This window comes from Eptatretus burgeri, chromosome 2, assembly GCF_056783735.1.
Source record: "Eptatretus burgeri isolate ZD-2024b chromosome 2, Ebu_testis_v1, whole genome shotgun sequence".
Classification (NCBI taxonomy): Eukaryota; Metazoa; Chordata; class Myxini; order Myxiniformes; family Myxinidae; genus Eptatretus; species Eptatretus burgeri.
The window spans coordinates 8,768,812-8,785,627 of record NC_140962.1 but is presented as its reverse complement, the minus strand read 5'-3'; the positions used below and the strand labels follow the sequence as shown (position 1 = coordinate 8,785,627).

Genomic DNA, 16,816 nt, shown 5'->3' with positions numbered 1-16,816 from the left:
AGCAACGACTCCTTGTGACCTTCAGCGCATTTTGACGAAGGAGATTCTGGGCATGGAGCTTTCCGGCGCTCGAAGAAGCGCAGAAAGTTAAACATCGCCTTGAGCAAAGGGTGCACGGAATGCCGGGACTGGGGGGGTTTGATGTGTATCTTTTACTGTCTTTACGCTTTCCGCCAGCAATCGCGAATGTCGTGCTTTCCAGCTGAATCGTGTCGCACAGGCACCCAGAAATACGCTCGTGTCTGGAGGGGGCAACTCCTCAAAACGGAGCCCCCTGCACAGGCGGAGGTCCTGTGCTCAAGCCTGGCGTCGCGTCCACAACTTGCTGTGGCACCACGGGATGGCAGCTGCAGTCGAAGAGGAGCCCGGCCGTTCCGCCGGGACCCAACGTGCGAGGTGGGGCTACGGAGAGGTACGCAGCCCGCATATTGATAGAGGCGGAGAGTGCCTAGTTGGCTAGATAGGTTAAAAGGCAAAAGTGGAATCGATGGGGATGAAGGAAAATGTCCTCTGGAGAAGTCCACATTATCATGATGTCAAAAGGAATCATAAATTGGTTCTCCCGCAGTGGTAGAACCTGCAGCCTGCAGGGAAAGTGAGCTCGATGAACACCAAATTATAACTAGCGAAATCATTTATTAAACACCTACGTTGTACTTAAAAGCTACTTATAGAGTTTTAAACTGAAAACTTCGATTTAAACCCCGAAGAATGCTGAACAATTAAAAACAAGAAAAAGAGTAATCTGAGATTGCTGACCCTCGCCAGGACTTCTTTTGTTTGGTGTATTTTGTGTGGCCTTTGTGTACTGGTGTGTTTCGTAATTAATAAGGGACATAATTAGAACTGCCACTTTTTTGTGGCAAAAATTTTTTTTTTAAGAAAACCCCAAATCAAAAAATGAAATAATTCTAGGTGCCAAACCATGCATCTGTTCAAGTTTAAATTTAAAGCATGTATCCCCCATCACTTCGAGATCATAAATGTGAAGTTTCACGTCGATTGATTTAGTGGTTCCAGAGAAAACTTAATTTATTTTCAATCCAATATGACTGCCAAACCATGTAACCCATCAATTGTTCCTTAATAAACTTGTACACCCAAGGCTTGGGAAACATTTGTGTGAAGTTTCCACTCGATCTGTCCAGCCGTTCTGGAGAAGATTTTTATAGGTTTTTGGGTAAATCCAATATGGCTGCCAAACAATCTGACCTATGATGTCATATGTGTGAACCTTTTGTTCCTCATGGATAGGCGGTCATACATGTAAAGTTTTGCCTCGATCTGTTCAGCCTCTTCAGAGAAGATTTTTGAAAGTTAAAAAAAAAGGCTGCCGAATCACCTGACCGGTGACGACATCGGTTTTTTTTTGTGGACCATTTAATCCCGAGATGACCCTCAAAAATTTTCATACTCATCACATGTAGCTTTCTACATATGCAATTATGACGTCATAATGAAGACGCCGATGACATCATCAGAACATCGCACTTATTTCCCATGGGGAGTACTTGCCATGTTCCAAGTTTCAATTTTTTTCCTTGGTGTGGTTTCAGAGATGGAGGCCCAAAGTTTTTCCAACATGGCTGCCACACCACATCACCTATGATGTCATAATTGTGATTCTAACTTTCGACAGAAGTAGTTGCACTGATGGTGAAAATTTCGTCTCAATCTGTCAAGCGGTTGCAGAGAAAAACATGAAACTTCTGTGCGAACAAATTAACAAACAGACAAACCGACCCAAACGCAATTCCCTCTCCTTCGGTGAGGGTAACAATCGGTTACCAAGGCCAAATTGCACCAATATGAATGTACCATTTCAATCGCAAATGACTGCGTGCCGAATTGGTTAACCAATTTTCTTTGACGATTACATCGATTAATCTCTGGATAAATAAACCAGTTTTTCCTCGATGATTACTTTGACTTGAACAAGGCCTGGTAGTATATTTCACAATACTAGTACATGCCCGTACGTGAAAAAAAAAGCATTGTCACGTCAATTGTGAGGTCATAGCACCGTGTCCTGTCATTGGTTTGGTAAATAAATGGCCATAACTTGGGAACCACTTGTCCGATTAATATCAAACCTTGAAAAGTCACATACTCAGGTCCCCAGCAATATACCTGGCAAGTTTCAATTAGATCGGACCAGTGGTTGTCGAGAAACAGCGGTCACAGACAGACAGACACACAGAGATTGCTGAAATTATAGATAGATGAGAAAATCTCAACCTTAAGTGAACCCCCCCCCCCTAAAACAAATTCTGGATCTGCCCCTGTTTGTGGGTGCCGAATGGACACATTGCGCTGTTTTGCGGGTTCAATACCCACCCGGGTGGTGATCCATGGTATCACACTGGGGGAGATCTTTCCCTGAATCGATGATGCATAAAGCTGGCGGTTTTCTCCCGTCTGATAAAAGACACTCCACTGTGATTGATTTCATCCACTCTAGATAATGAGATGGGCGAGGAAAAAAACACACTTTCATCTTTGTTGCTGTTTCCTTTATTTCTTTTTCAGGTTTTTAAAATTTGCTTCTGTCAATTTACTTGTTTTTTTCCCCCAACTATTTCCTACCTTGTTTGGAAACCAACCGCTGGGGTTTCATATTGACCGTTTTTGGCCTAAATGCAGATGAAGCCATTAAAGCAGAAATGGAGCTGTCCTGCATCTGCCATTCGCAGTGACCGATGGAAACTTCTCCGGGCATTCCTAATTTCGATCGCATTTGAGCTTTGCCAGAAACTGGTCTTTCAGTCAATTAAGACATTGATTACATTATGAGTGAAGATAATATGCAGAGTGGCTCACAAAATGATGGAGGTGCTCTATACTTTTCAGGTTGTTAGGCGCCACCCATCCAATCGTATGGTACGGTCTACTCTCACTAATTTGCTTTACTTCCCAGAGACCATTCGAATTGACAAAAATGAGATTTAATTCATGAGCAAGATGATTGTTTGTTTCCTAGATCTATCATGTCTACGGTGCTGTCAATACATAACAGGTGTGCCAAACCCCCCCCTCAAAAAAAACCTTCCATTCTATTCACCAGATTTATTACCTCTGCCACTGAAGGTGAGGGGAGGTTATGTTTTCACCCCTGTGTGTCTATCTGTTGGGTCGCCGAAATAGGTGACCCTTATTGTCAGTAATTCTGTCTGTTTGTTTGGATGTTTGCTCGTTTGTCATCAGCATAATTGCTAGTAATCGTGGGCGGATTTTGACCAAACTCGGGTGGTAGGTACATCTTATGACCTAGTGCTTTAGAAATTGTGATGGTTGCTCGGGACGCTTTGGTTCCCTCGCAACAACCGAAAAACCTTCAAAATCGGTACCGTTCACGCGAAATCAATTCCGAAAGCCATTATCCCACGTAGGGTAATGAAATTTGGCACCAATGATCTACAGGTGATGCTCTATCAAATATATTCCGGTTTTTGTGATATATGGAATACTTTACCCGCAGCGCCCCCTACAATTAGGGTATGCGCGGAAATTGAAGGCCCCCTAGCAACCAGGTGAGTGCATCGATACAAATGAAACTTTGCAGGTTCATGGTACTCAATGAGTACTACAACTTTGCCTCATGACATATTGACCGATTTCGCTTAGGTCAGGGGTCAAAGGTCAATTAGTGCAAAAATCGATAATATGCGAGAGCTGGAGGCGCCTTCGCGCCAAAAGCTACTCCTCCTAGGGTTATGGTCGGATGGTCATGAAAATTCACACTAATCATCTGGAATACATTGCGCACAAACCATCGAGCGGGATTTTCGATTTAGATCTTTGTTCACCCACAGCACCCCCTTGAACTTTGGGGATTTCAAACCGCATTTTCGGTACTTTTCATTCAAATGGATACCGAGTAGTTATCAGTAGATGGAACTGGATGAGATTTGATATGCATAATCTTAAGGTGATTCCCTATCCGCTATATGACATCCATTTTGCTCTATATCCTATAGTTTCCATGCTCGGCGACCCATCGCCGCCTACTGGCTTGTTTTTGTTTGTCTGTGAACAGGATATCTCAAAAGGTTGTAGACAGATTTGGACGACATTTGGTGGACAGGTTGGAGGTATAACAAGTATGAAATGATTAGATTTTGATGAAGATCCAGAGCTTGATCTGAGATTTTTTTTCTTTTTTTCTTTCAGTGATTCTACACCATTGAGTGAAAGGGCTACAACTGATATATAGCACAATATCTGAAAACATTATTGATGGCTTCGGATGAAAGTTGGTGGACATGTTGGGTGTATGACAAGGACGAATCGTTTCAATTTCGGTGAAGATCCGGATCTGGATACGAGAATTTTTTTTTTACTTTTCCAAGTGAGTCTTCACCATTAGTGGGGCAACTTAGCTAAATATAGCATAACAATTGTGCATTTTGTGAGGAAAGCACCAAATTTGGCACACTAGTAGCCTACCATATTATGAACAGATTTGGATATTGGGCCATCTCAAAATTTTTTGATGGCAGTGGAAAATGGCTGCCACAGCCATCAGCGGCTGAATTTGAGATGGCCCAATATCCAAGTCTGTTGATAATACGATAGGCTACTAGTGTGCCAAATTTGGTGCTTTCCTCACAAAATGCACAATTGTTATGCTATATTTAGCTAAGTTGCCCCACTACATTGAGACATGGGGTCAAAAGTACATATAGCATGATATCTCAAAAAGTTGTGGACGAGTTTTGACAAAACTAAGTGGATAAGTTAGTTATGTGATCAGAACAAGCCGATTTGATTATGTTTCAGCTCTGGATCTAGATCTGGCCTATCAGTGTCGCAAACAAAACATTAACTGTTCAGCCTGGCAGAGGTATGCGCTCTACCGAGTGCCGTTCTACTTTGTGCTGTTTTGCCAAGTTGTCACTCTCAGAGTGAGTTTTCATTTGCCTGTTTTGTGTGTTTGTTTGTTTGTCTGTCTGCTCGCCTCCAGCCCAAACCGCTCAACCAATCATTCTGAATTTCTCAGGGATTAATGTCACCGATCCTGCAGCAGTCCCGCATTGAATTTTCGTAAAAGTCGGTCGACAGAAAAGGTTCTACATAGATCAATAGGCCAATTTGAGCCACATTTTCTAAAATCCTCAAATTTCATCCGATTGACTCGAAATTTGAACAGGATTTGCATATCAGGTCAGTGAATTCAACCACCTATTACTTTTGAGGTTATCATAGGTCAATATAGGCCATGAGGTCAACCCAAAATAGGCCAAATTTTTTAATTGTTTCTAAAATTGTCAATTTTCATCCGATTGACTTGAAATTTGAAGATCATTTGCATATCAGGTCGCTGAACTCAACCACCTCTTAATTTTACAAAGATTACATGGATTACAAGTAAATTATGTGCAGGAGGAGGTCATTCGACCCATCATGCCTGCGCCACACCAATACCAGATTTAATAAATCCGTCAATACCCCTTCCCTTCAAGTGTAGCCTTTTGGCTGCTGCATTGGTCCTCATTTCGCCAACCTCAGAAGGATGACAGTCTGAGTCAACCCCCTGGTGTTAATTCAGTGGACAACAGGGCTTGAACTCAGGACCCGAGGATCCCAAGCCACCACCCTAACCGCTAAGCCAACACCAGGTTTTTAAATTTTGAGGTCAACGTAGGGTCAAAAGGTCAATATAGACCAGATTTCTAAAATCCTCAATTTTAATCCAATTAACTTGAAATTTGAAGAGCATTTACATATCAACTCATTGAATTCAACCACCTACTAATTTTGAGGTAAACCTAGGTCAACATAGGCCAAAAGGCCAATTTGGGCCAAATCCTCAATTTTCATCCGATTGAGTTGAAATTTGAAAAGGAATTGCATATCAGGTCACTGAATTCAACCACCTATTATTATTGTGGTCACCATAGGCGAAAAGATCAACATGGACCAAAAGGTCAGCATCGGCCAAATTTCTAAAATCCTCAATTTTAATCCAATTAACTTGGAATTTGAAGAGCACTTTCATGTCGGGTTACTGAATTCAACTACCAATTAATTTTAAGGTCAAAAGGTCAATACAGGCCTAATTTCTAAAATTGATAGATGGGGCCAAAAAATAAATGTATCGCTATATCTCAAAAAGTTGTCGACGAGTTATGACAAAACAAGGTGGGTGAGTTGAATCGGTGACAAGAACAAGCGGATTGAATTTTGGTATGGATCTCACGCATCAGTGGGATGCAAAACGTAAACTGTTCCAATTGGCAGAGGTATGCACTTTACCGAGTGCCATTCTACTTTGTGTTGTTTTTCTTAGTTGTCACCCTGAGTGATTTTTTTTTTCATTTAATTATCCTTTATCAAGGTATCATCTTCTGTCACTTCTATCCACCTCACTGGGGTCTTAATTCATCATTTTTTTTGGCCTGCTCAACAATGCCTTGACTTGGAACAGGTCGCAACGGTTTCTTCACAATAAAGTTTTTATTTTTACTTTCCTCACTCATCATCAAATGGCTGATCATCATACCTATGAATCGCTGGATATATTGCAATGCTTGTAAACGCCTGGAGACACGCGTTTTTGACTTTATTTCATTTCCGCATATGAGATAACCTCTAAAATCTTTGAAGTTGAGCCAAATTTAAAAATTTAAACTGTGGAATTTACTTTAGCAGTAGTTCCCACTGCTATAAAAAAGTGTTCATTTGTCCAATTCGGAAATTGTTTGACACTCCAGGCATCTCCAGGAGGTGTTTAATTTGACTGATCAGCAATTGCTTGCCAAGCCTGCCGTTCCTTATCAACAGATGGATGGATGGGATGGAGGGAAGGGATGGAGGGTAGGGATGGGATGGGATGGAGGGAAGGGATGGAATGGAGGGAAGGGATGGGATGGAGGGAAGGAATGGATGGATGGATGCACCAAAGTGATGTTTGTAAGTCATGGAGAGACAGTAGACCGTGGTGTAAATGACTTTTTCTTATCACGGCTGTTGTCGTTTTTGAAAATAAATTTACAAATTGACATTCAAGACAATGTAAGGTGATAATGTAAATGGAAGTACATATTAAACGTGTGTTCCATTATCTTAGTTAAACCTGACAAAAGTTTAAAATGTAACCTTCACCTCGGAGCGGTCATGCTGAGCACCGCCAGGAGATGTTCGGAGATGCACCCCCCTGATGGAGTACTTTTTGAGATTATTAGAGGAGTGTTGTTTCCAAAACCCAAGGTCATTGCAGATGCTGCAAGGAATGTACTGGCAGACGAAGGAACAGCAGGTTGGGACTCATTCATTTATCATTCATTCCTTGTGTTCACTCTATGAGATTGGAGTTATCATGTTTTCATGAACAACTGTGGAACTTGCTGTGAATCCACTTTCCATCCACCCATCCCTTTCCCTCCATCCCATAAACATATTCCTTCCCTCCATCTATCCATTCATCCATTGCTTCGCCCCATCTCTTCATTTGTCCTCGCTCCCATATCTCTCTCTCTCTCTCTCTCTCTCTCTCTCTCTCTCTCTCTCTCTCTCTCTCTCTCTCTCTCTCTCTCTCTCTCTCTCTCTCTCTCTCTCTCTCTCTCTCTCTCTCTCTCTCTCTCTCTCTCTCTCTCTCTCTCTCTCTCTCTTTCTCTCTTTCTCTTTCTCTCTTTCTCTCTTTCTCTCTTTCTCTCTTTCTCTCTTTCTCTCTTTCTCTCTTTCTCTCTTTCTCTCTTTCTCTCTTTCTCTCTTTCTCTCTTTCTCTCTTTCTCTCTTTCTCTCTTTCTCTCTTTCTCTCTTTCTCTCTTTCTCTCTTTCTCTCTTTCTCTCTTTCTCTCTTTCTCTCTTTCTCTCTTTCTCTCTTTCTCTCTTTCTCTCTTTCTCTCTTTCTCTCTTTCTCTCTTTCTCTCTTTCTCTCTTTCTCTCTTTCTCTCTTTCTCTCTTTCTCTCTTTCTCTCTTTCTCTCTTTCTCTCTTTCTCTCTTTCTCTCTTTCTCTCTTTCTCTCTTTCTCTCTTTCTCTCTTTCTCTCTTTCTCTCTTTCTCTCTTTCTCTCTTTCTCTCTTTCTCTCTTTCTCTCTTTCTCTCTTTCTCTCTTTCTCTCTTTCTCTCTTTCTCTCTTTCTCTCTTTCTCTCTTTCTCTCTTTCTCTCTTTCTCTCTTTCTCTCTTTCTCTCTTTCTCTCTTTCTCTCTTTCTCTCTTTCTCTCTTTCTCTCTTTCTCTCTTTCTCTCTTTCTCTCTTTCTCTCTTTCTCTCTTTCTCTCTTTCTCTCTTTCTCTCTTTCTCTCTTTCTCTCTTTCTCTCTTTCTCTCTTTCTCTCTTTCTCTCTTTCTCTCTTTCTCTCTTTCTCTCTTTCTCTCTTTCTCTCTTTCTCTCTTTCTCTCTTTCTCTCTTTCTCTCTTTCTCTCTTTTTCTCTTTCTCTCTTTTTCTCTTTCTCTCTTTCTCTCTTTCTCTCTTTGTTTCTTTCTCTCTTTCTCTCTCTTCCAACTTTCATGAAGTGATAAACAATGTGTGGTTGTGATAACTTTCCACAGGTGTTTCTGTTGTGGTTTGGAAGTGGTTATGTTGTGCTGTGGCGTTTGTGTAGTGTTTTGAGCCTGGAGTGTTGGGGAGTGTGCAGATTGGGCGGATGGGTACTTTTTTGGCAGTTGGGGCTGCTGCTCTGTTTGATTCCACAATTTGAATTTTAGCTCCAATTGAGAGATTCTTGGGCTCATTACATCTTGTTTATAAAACGAGTGATCAAATTCAATAAAGGCAGGAAACACTGACGTGTCCGGACATTTATAAGCATTGCTGCGCGGGTGTGATGGGCTCTCGGGTCTGTTGGCTTGACCGGGTTTCGGTGTTTGGATTGAGGGGTTGGGCTTGGCGGCCGGTCCGGCTGTTAGAGAGGTGTGCGTTTGTCCTGTTAGCATGTTCTTTGGCACTCCGGGTGTCTCCGGGCAGTGTGTGACCCCCTCGGAGAGATTCAGTTCCAGTTCCAGTGTGGGTAAACAGGGTGGCAGCCGCAGTTTGAGTTGCATCCCTCAAGGGAAGCCCATGTTATAATGTCTTTAAAAATGGTACGTGCTGTTTGAAAGTGACGGTTGGTTTTGCTTTCCTGTTTGTACTTTTTTAACATACCCCATTTCATTCAATCCTGTACTAATACCAACAGACAGGACCCCCCCCCCCCTTTCAAGTCCCACCACTAAACGCAAGTCCAGAACTCCCCTTCCTCTCCCCACTTCCCCCTCATTGCTCCCCCATCCTCTTCACTCCCTCCCCTTCCTCACACCCTGTACCTCTCGGCGTGTATAGCAACGTGTGGTGAAATGTCGCTCCCTCCTACCTCCCCCCTTCCTCGCCCCTTCCTTTCTCCACCTTCTTTCACTCTTCTCTATCCCCTTCTCTACCCCTCCCCCTCCTCACTCCTCCTCCCCTTCCTCACTCTTCTCTCCTATCCCCCCCCCTCTCTCTCCCAACCGCTCATAATATTCTCATCAGTGGAGCGTTGGGTTTGACTGTTGCGTCGGGTTTACAAACTTACTGCTGCAGCCAAAAATGAGTGTCTTGAAATGGCTCGGTGGTTTGTGGAGAAAATATTGAAGAGGCACCTGGTTTTCTCAATGACATTTGGTTCTGCGATGAGGCTCACTTTTTGCTTAATGTCGAAATCAACTAAAGGAACAATGTCTACTGGGGCAAAGTACTGCCCGATGAGGCGTGCCAGAGACCCTTACATTCAGTCAAGTGCACAGCCTGGTGTGGAATGAGTAAACATGGCATAATTTGACCGTTCTGGCTGAGGACGGTAATGCAATGACCATCAATTCTGAGCGCTACATTAAAGTTCTGAATTGGTCGTCGGCTGCTCTTGGTCGCAGGAGAAGCTTTCAAAAAGAACAATGGCTTCACAACAGGATTGGGCAACAACTTGCACTGCAAATGAGTGAGTCCCTTGAGTGGGTGACAAGCCACTTCAGTGAGGGAGTCATTGGCTGATGCTTCATCGTTGAGCAGTCTCAACATACCCCTGATCTGAGCCCACTCGATTTTTTTATTTTACCTTTGGGGATATCTCAAAGACAATGTGTACAAGGATAACCCTGGAAGCATCTTTGAGCTGAAACAAGCAATCAAAGAGACAGTTAGGTCAATCACCCTTGCCGAATGTAAGCGCCTAATCACCAACTTCGCCTGTCCTGTTCAACATTTAGAGCATGTGATCAACCGAATGCCAAACTAGAGTCTTGCAAGTTGCGGTTCTTATATTTGGTACACAATCATGTTTCACACAAAATGTAGCACATTCCTGAAGTTTTACACAATCTATATATATATATAAAGTTGAAAGTGTGTCTGTCTGTGTGTCTGTGTGTGTGTTTGTCTGTGACCTATGCACGCGAAAAGTACTGGACTGATCCTCACCAAACTTCACATGCTGACAGAACATGTACTCGGGAGTGTCCCGATGTAAAAGAATTGTACTTCCGACTTCCGGTTTCCGAATGATGACGTCATCACCTGATTTCGTAACGTTAATTTTTCAAGTTCAGCCGATTGACATGGGGCCAACGCCATTTGCAACAGAATGAAAAAATAATGCTACAGTCACTTGAAGACAATGACTTCCGACTTCCCAGTTTCCGAATTATGACGTCATCACCTGATTGCATAACGTTAATTTTTCAAGTTCAGCCGATTGACATGGGACCAACGGAATTTGCTCGAGAATGAGAAATTAATACTACAGTCTATTGAAGACAATGACTTCCGACTTCCCGGTTTCTGAATTATGACTTATGCATTCGACACACTTATCATAGGCCCTATTCACATCAACAAACGCCTCTTTTAATGCATGATTAACACAAGTCATATTTTATTGTACATACAGGTAGTCGTCGACTTATGACGGAAGAACCTCCAATTTCTAACTTACTGGCATTTTTCAAACTATGCGAAATTGATGACTTTGCTCGAACTCTACTGTATGCTCAGGTGCCAACGTATTTCACTTGGAACTCGACTCAGAAATGTTGGAACAGGAGGAAGCAAGGTTCAGAAGTTCCAGGATATCCCGATATTTACAAATCTGACGCATTGGGTCGAGTGTACACAGTACATCCCAATAATTTTGAGTGTTTCTATGTCCGCCTCCTCCTGCATGTGAAACGAGGTCCAGTGAGTTTCATAGACCTGAGAACAGTGGACGGGCAAATTTGCAACACATTCCATGAGGCTTGCAATCTCCTCGGACTCCGAGAAGACGATGCCCATTGGAACGCCACGCTTGAAGAGGCAACTGTTTCTCAATCCCCATCGACCAAGAGGTATCTATTTGCTATTATGATAACTGCGTGTGAGATGTCAGATCCCAAGAGCCTATGGGACATTCACAAAGAGGCCCTCTGTCTGAGGATGTAAAAAACAGAGTCCAAAGAGAACATCCCCAAGAGGACATCCAGTACACACCAGATATGTTCAATGAGGCTCTGATATACATTGAAGATTTGGTATTATACATGAGCGGGAAAGATTTAACTAAGTGGGGACTTCCCTCTTCTAATAGGTCTGAAAGCGCAACCATCAGTAGAGAATGGTTCCATGAAACAAACTACAACACAGATACTCTCGCAAAGTTTGTTTCTGACAATGAGCCGCTTCTGGTACAGGATCAGAGTAATGCATATCAACTGATTTCTGAATCGCTTCAAGAGGGAAGTGGTGTGATATTTTTCTTGGATGCCCCAGGTGATACTGGCAAAACATTTGTCCTCAACCTTTTGCTTGCTAAGATGAGGTGCCAGAAAAAGATCGCATTAGCCGTTGCTTCATCCGGTATAGCCGCAACACTACTTTCAACGTGGCCGCACAGCGCATTCTGCTTTCAAATTGCCTCTCGACTTAGCTACAATGGAATATCCGGTTTGTGGCATTGGCAAACAAACTGAAGCAGCAAAAGTGCTGAAGAATTGCGACCTCATAGTTTGGGATGAAGGTACGATGTCACCTAAGGATGCATTTGAAGCATGAGATAGAACTATGCAAGATTTAAGAGGAGTAGACCTGCCTATAGGTGGAGTTACGCTGGTTATTTCTGGCAATTTCAGACAAACTTTACCTGTGGTACCCCGTGGCACTCCAGCTGATGAAATGAAAGCCAGTATAAAATCTTCATACCTCTGGAAATTCGTACAAACTATCCATCTAACAACAAATATGAGGGTCAAATTATATGGTGATTTAGATGCGGCAATTTCGCACAATTACTTCTCAAACTTGGAAATGGTGAAATCCCGAACACAAATGATGTAATATCTATTCCCGATGACTGTGGTACTATAGTTTCATCTATGGAAGAATTAGAGGCTCATGTGTATCCCAATTTAGCGACTAATTACAAAAACATACAGTGGCTCTGTGAAAGAACAATCCTGGCTCCACTTAATGAAACAGTCCGTGTAATAAACCAATAGTTATTACAAGTAGTTCCAGGCGAACAACATAGTCACAAGTCTATTGACACCACACTGGATACTGAGCAAGCCGTACATTATCCCACAGAATTTCTAAACTCATTGGAATTACCAGGATTGCCTCCGTACAATGTCGTTAAAAGTTGGATGCCCTATTATGTTATTACGTAATCTCGATGCACCAAAACTTTGCAACGGAACTAAACTGATTGTGAAAAGACTACTACCACATGTAATTGAGGCCACTATCACGACAGGATGTGCGAAAGGAGAAGATGTATTCATTCCGCGAATTCCACTCATTCCATCAAATTCAACGATTGAATTTAAGAGACTACAATTTCCTGTATGCCTGTGCTTTGCGATGCCTATCAATAAGGCAAAAGGACAGTCATTGAAAGTAGCAGGGCTGGAATTATCCACTCCTTGCTTTTCCCATGGTTAGCTATATGTGGGATGCTCCAGAGTGGGATCATCGGAGGCTTTATACATATTGGCCCCAGAGGGGAAGACATCAAATATTGTTTATCCTCAAACACTCCACTAAATTTATTGAGCTACTTCAGTTATTTCATAAACGGGAATAGGATGTGCGATGAAGGAAATACATGTTGCTGGTGAAAAATAAAAATGGTGGTGGGAAATAAAAAAAAATGGTGGTGGTGGTTTGTATTTATACATATTACAGATATAAATAGAATGGTGATGGCATATGGCGTATGTGTATAATATTTTATAATTAAATGGTTATGGGCTATGTAGATATTTTATTGAATGGTTATGGGCGTGGGTACGTTGTAACTTCGTATACATAATATAACATAATTTTTTTATCAGGATAACAGACGTAAATAAATCAAATACGCTGGGCCAGGCTGGGTTATGCCCGACGTATAAATTAAGTCGCAAATGATGACATGAAACCAGCCTCACATTGTTGAGGCATTATGGTTTTTTTATCTGATGCGGCAATAAATCTTAACATTTTTGAACTCGAGTCTTCTGCATATAAAACATGGCGGGGAAAATATAATATTATAGTGGTGATGAAAAAAAATAATAATGGTGGCAGCCTCTGCAATTTTACAATTAACTGTGACATATACTCCTTCAGACCCGCCGTCATCCACGGGATTCCTGTGCAGAGCGCGGGTATCCCTGCTAGTTCAGAATAAAAATGAATGTACTGGATTTTTTTAATGGGTTTTTTTGTTGTTGTTGTTTTTTTTTGACACACCCTACATATAGCATGTGGCAAAAGTGAGCATATTGCAACGAAAATGGACTTTTAAGGATTAAAGGGTTAATTTGCTGATTAATTGTATCATAATTTGCATGTTTAGAGGACCGGTAGGTGGATTCACATTGTAAACCCCAACTTAAGTCTGCCAAGTTAGTGTTTCGCAGGACCTTGTCTCCCCTCCATCCCTTTTGTATTTTTCATTGTTAAATGTGATTATTGGTTCGTGGGCGCCAGCAATGACCACTATTTTTGTTGTGTCTGTGTGTCTGTCTCTGTCTGTCTGTCTGTTTGTGACTCTCTCCAGAGCGTAGCTCCGTGACGTTTGATGTGATCTTGATGAAACTTGGACACAAGCTAGATATCATGGTCTAGTTGTGTCTTTTTAAGCAGCGTCTCACGTAGCGAACGCTGCTCATAGAGAGCTCAGCGTTGTTCTTCTTCTTCTTCTTCTTCTTCTTCTTCTTCTTCTTCTTCTTCTTCTTCTTGTTGTTTTTCTTCTTGTGAAGACAAAACCTTAACCTCTGGGACTAGGCTCTTGTATATACAAGATCTGGATCTCCTTAAATACTAAGCACATGTACACATCCTCGCATTGAGGGTGCCTTTTGAGAGCGTCTATCATGATGAACTTTTAAATATATTCGGACATTTGCTTTAAAGTTTCGAAAAGTTCACGTTACTATTTAAAGATTATTCCATTTAAAGTGTTGTAATTTCGTAAATACACTATTTATTTCGTAAATACACTATATATCGTAAATATGTAAATACATTATGATGGGTCTCGCTATTGGCTTAATCAAGGCACGTGACGAAATATCGGAAGTTGTTTTTTTTGTTTTTGTTTTTTTAGCCGACAAAACCTTTAGGACGCTGCTCTTGGACACATTTGTCCTTGTTGTATGAGGGGCGTCCCACGCCCCTTGTGGGCGGAGCCACGCCCACTTGAACTTTTTATTTATTTATTTATTTATTCTCGATTTTTTTTTTTCTCGCAATTTCATTTCCTAGAAGCTGTGTGTAATGTCCATAAGTACAACATATAAAAAATCCGATTTGATTTGGTCAATTTTGACGGAAGAGATAGGTTTTTACAGCAGGGCTTCCTCAAAAGCTTCCACTAACTCAATTGTACCTATCGTGGCATTGTTCAACAATGGCCGCGAACCATTGTCGCCTTCCGGCTCGTCTCTATTTTTTTCCGTTCTTCCTGTGGTTTTTCACTCTTTTTTTTTTCAATACCCTTTAACTTATCCAACTGAAATTTGGTACATGGTTTTATTATGATAAGTTAAATATGAAGTTGGACTTTCAGGGCATTTCATCAAATTTTCAGAGTTGTGCCCTTTTTAAACTCAGGAAATATATCACACATCATACAAAGGTTAGTGTTCAGTTGCCCAACTCCACCCCACTGCGTTACACCCATTGGCTGGACAGCTGGCCTGACTCCACCCCGATAAAAAGCATGTGCTGCCACTGCATGAAGCAGCACAGATCAGCAGGCCTGGCCCAGTGCAATTGGAATGATCCCAGGTATACAACCACGATGTGTTATATGTGCACATAAACCAGATGCATGTTTTTGCCTCATGTATCTACATCGGGTTATTTTTAAGACGAAATAGGAAAAGGCGAGAAATGAACAAAGTACGGTGGGTTAGAGAGTTTCTTCTTCTTCATTTTGGTTCTGGTATCGGCTCAAGCGTGCGTTAAAGCAAACTAATTTTTATCTCCGGTTTATTATCCTCATCTTTATTGGTTTGTCGTCCACAAAAAGATATCAGTGAAGGAAAATTGTTCTTCCTTTTATTTTGCCGAATGGACTCAAACACGGTGAGTTAGAGAGTTTCTTCTTATTCATTTTGGTTCCAGTATCGGCTCGAGTGTGCATTAGATGCAAACAAATTCTTATCTTCTGAAGATTCATTGGGACCTATTAGGGACTTTGTATGTATTGCAAGGCAATTCTTACTCCTCATCTTGTTATTCTTCTATTTCCTCTTCAGCTTTACATTTATTTCTGCAACTGTTGTTATCTCCACCACCAAATGTCGATGGAGGTGATGTTTTTTTATGCCTGTCTGTCTGTCTGTTTGTCTGACTGACTGTGAGCAGGATATCTCAAAAGTTATGGACGGATACAGACGAAATCTTGTGGAGAGGTTGGGCATGTGACAGGAACAAAATGATTAGATTTTGGTGAATAGCTGGATACTAGAATTTTAAAAGTGATTCTTCACAATTGAGAGATTGGGGGCCAAGAACGATGCATAACACGATACGTCAAAAAGTTGTGGACGGATTATGACAAAACTTGATGGATGAGTTGGGTAGGCAACAAGAACAATTAAGCCGATTCGATTTTGATTCAGGTCTGTATTTAGATCCGGCCTATCGGTAGGATACAATATGTAAACTGTTCAGCCCGGCGGAGGTATGCCCTCTACCCTACCACGTGCTGTTCTAGTTATTCCCGTGGTTGTGGATATCGATTACTTATCCATACGTGAGTAAATTGCCAGTGGGAATGCGTGAGTTGCCGTGCTCGGTGTGTACAACCAAATTGAGAATCACAGCGTTTTCCTGAGCTTCCACTTGACGAATTAAAGCTTTGATGCTCGATCCATCTTGCAGGGAGTTAACTCTAGCGTCACCAGGTTTGAATCCGGTAGGGATCAACCGGGTGTACATGACATTTTGGCAAGAGGTAACATATTTACCTTGGAGCGGTCTAGTTTCAGTTTGATTCCTGACGTGACTATAAACTATCAGATTGGTGCTTCACAGGTAGGATGTGATCACAAAATGTGCCTGCCATCCCTTGAATGGACGTTGAGTTCAGTGTCCCATCTGCAAGCATTAGTTGGTGGATGTTGAAGATCCCATGCTGTCTTTTGACGAAGGGTGGATAAGTTGTCACCAGCACCCTGAACAAACTCCAAATTCCTGCCCATGTGTTTCAGCACCACTGACCGCATCAACAATGCAACGGCACCTAAATAATGATGCGGCATGTGAATCAAACTTGGAATTGAATTCGCAAATGACAAATGTACATTCGAATTGGCTTGAGGTGACGCGAAGCTAGCCGACAACAGCTCATGATGACGAAAGTCTCTGGACATACCAAAATGATATGTAATTAT

At 41.8% G+C, this 16,816-nt stretch overlaps 1 protein-coding gene and 1 long non-coding RNA gene across 4 annotated transcripts in view; one reads left to right on the top strand and one right to left on the bottom strand.

The window, feature by feature from the left end:
• Positions 1 to 359, bottom strand: part of LOC147031393 (cytoglobin-2-like) — a 55,879-nt gene extending 55,520 nt beyond the window's left edge. Inside the window, exon 1 of one of the 3 annotated variants that reach the window (XM_085862390.1) lies at positions 1 to 359. This exon is cut by the window's left edge and continues 105 nt beyond it. In XM_085862390.1, the coding sequence (XP_085718516.1) occupies positions 1 to 95 (95 nt within the window). In that variant the 5' untranslated portion in view covers positions 96 to 359. The other 2 variants (XM_085862399.1, XM_085862381.1) reach the window with 2 other exon arrangements.
• LOC147031392 (uncharacterized) overlaps positions 335 to 16,816 on the top strand; it is a 178,951-nt gene continuing 162,469 nt past the window's right edge. Inside the window, exon 1 of the long non-coding RNA XR_015052932.1 lies at positions 335 to 412. This is a non-coding gene — a long non-coding RNA (uncharacterized LOC147031392). The remainder of the gene's footprint in view (positions 413 to 16,816) is intronic.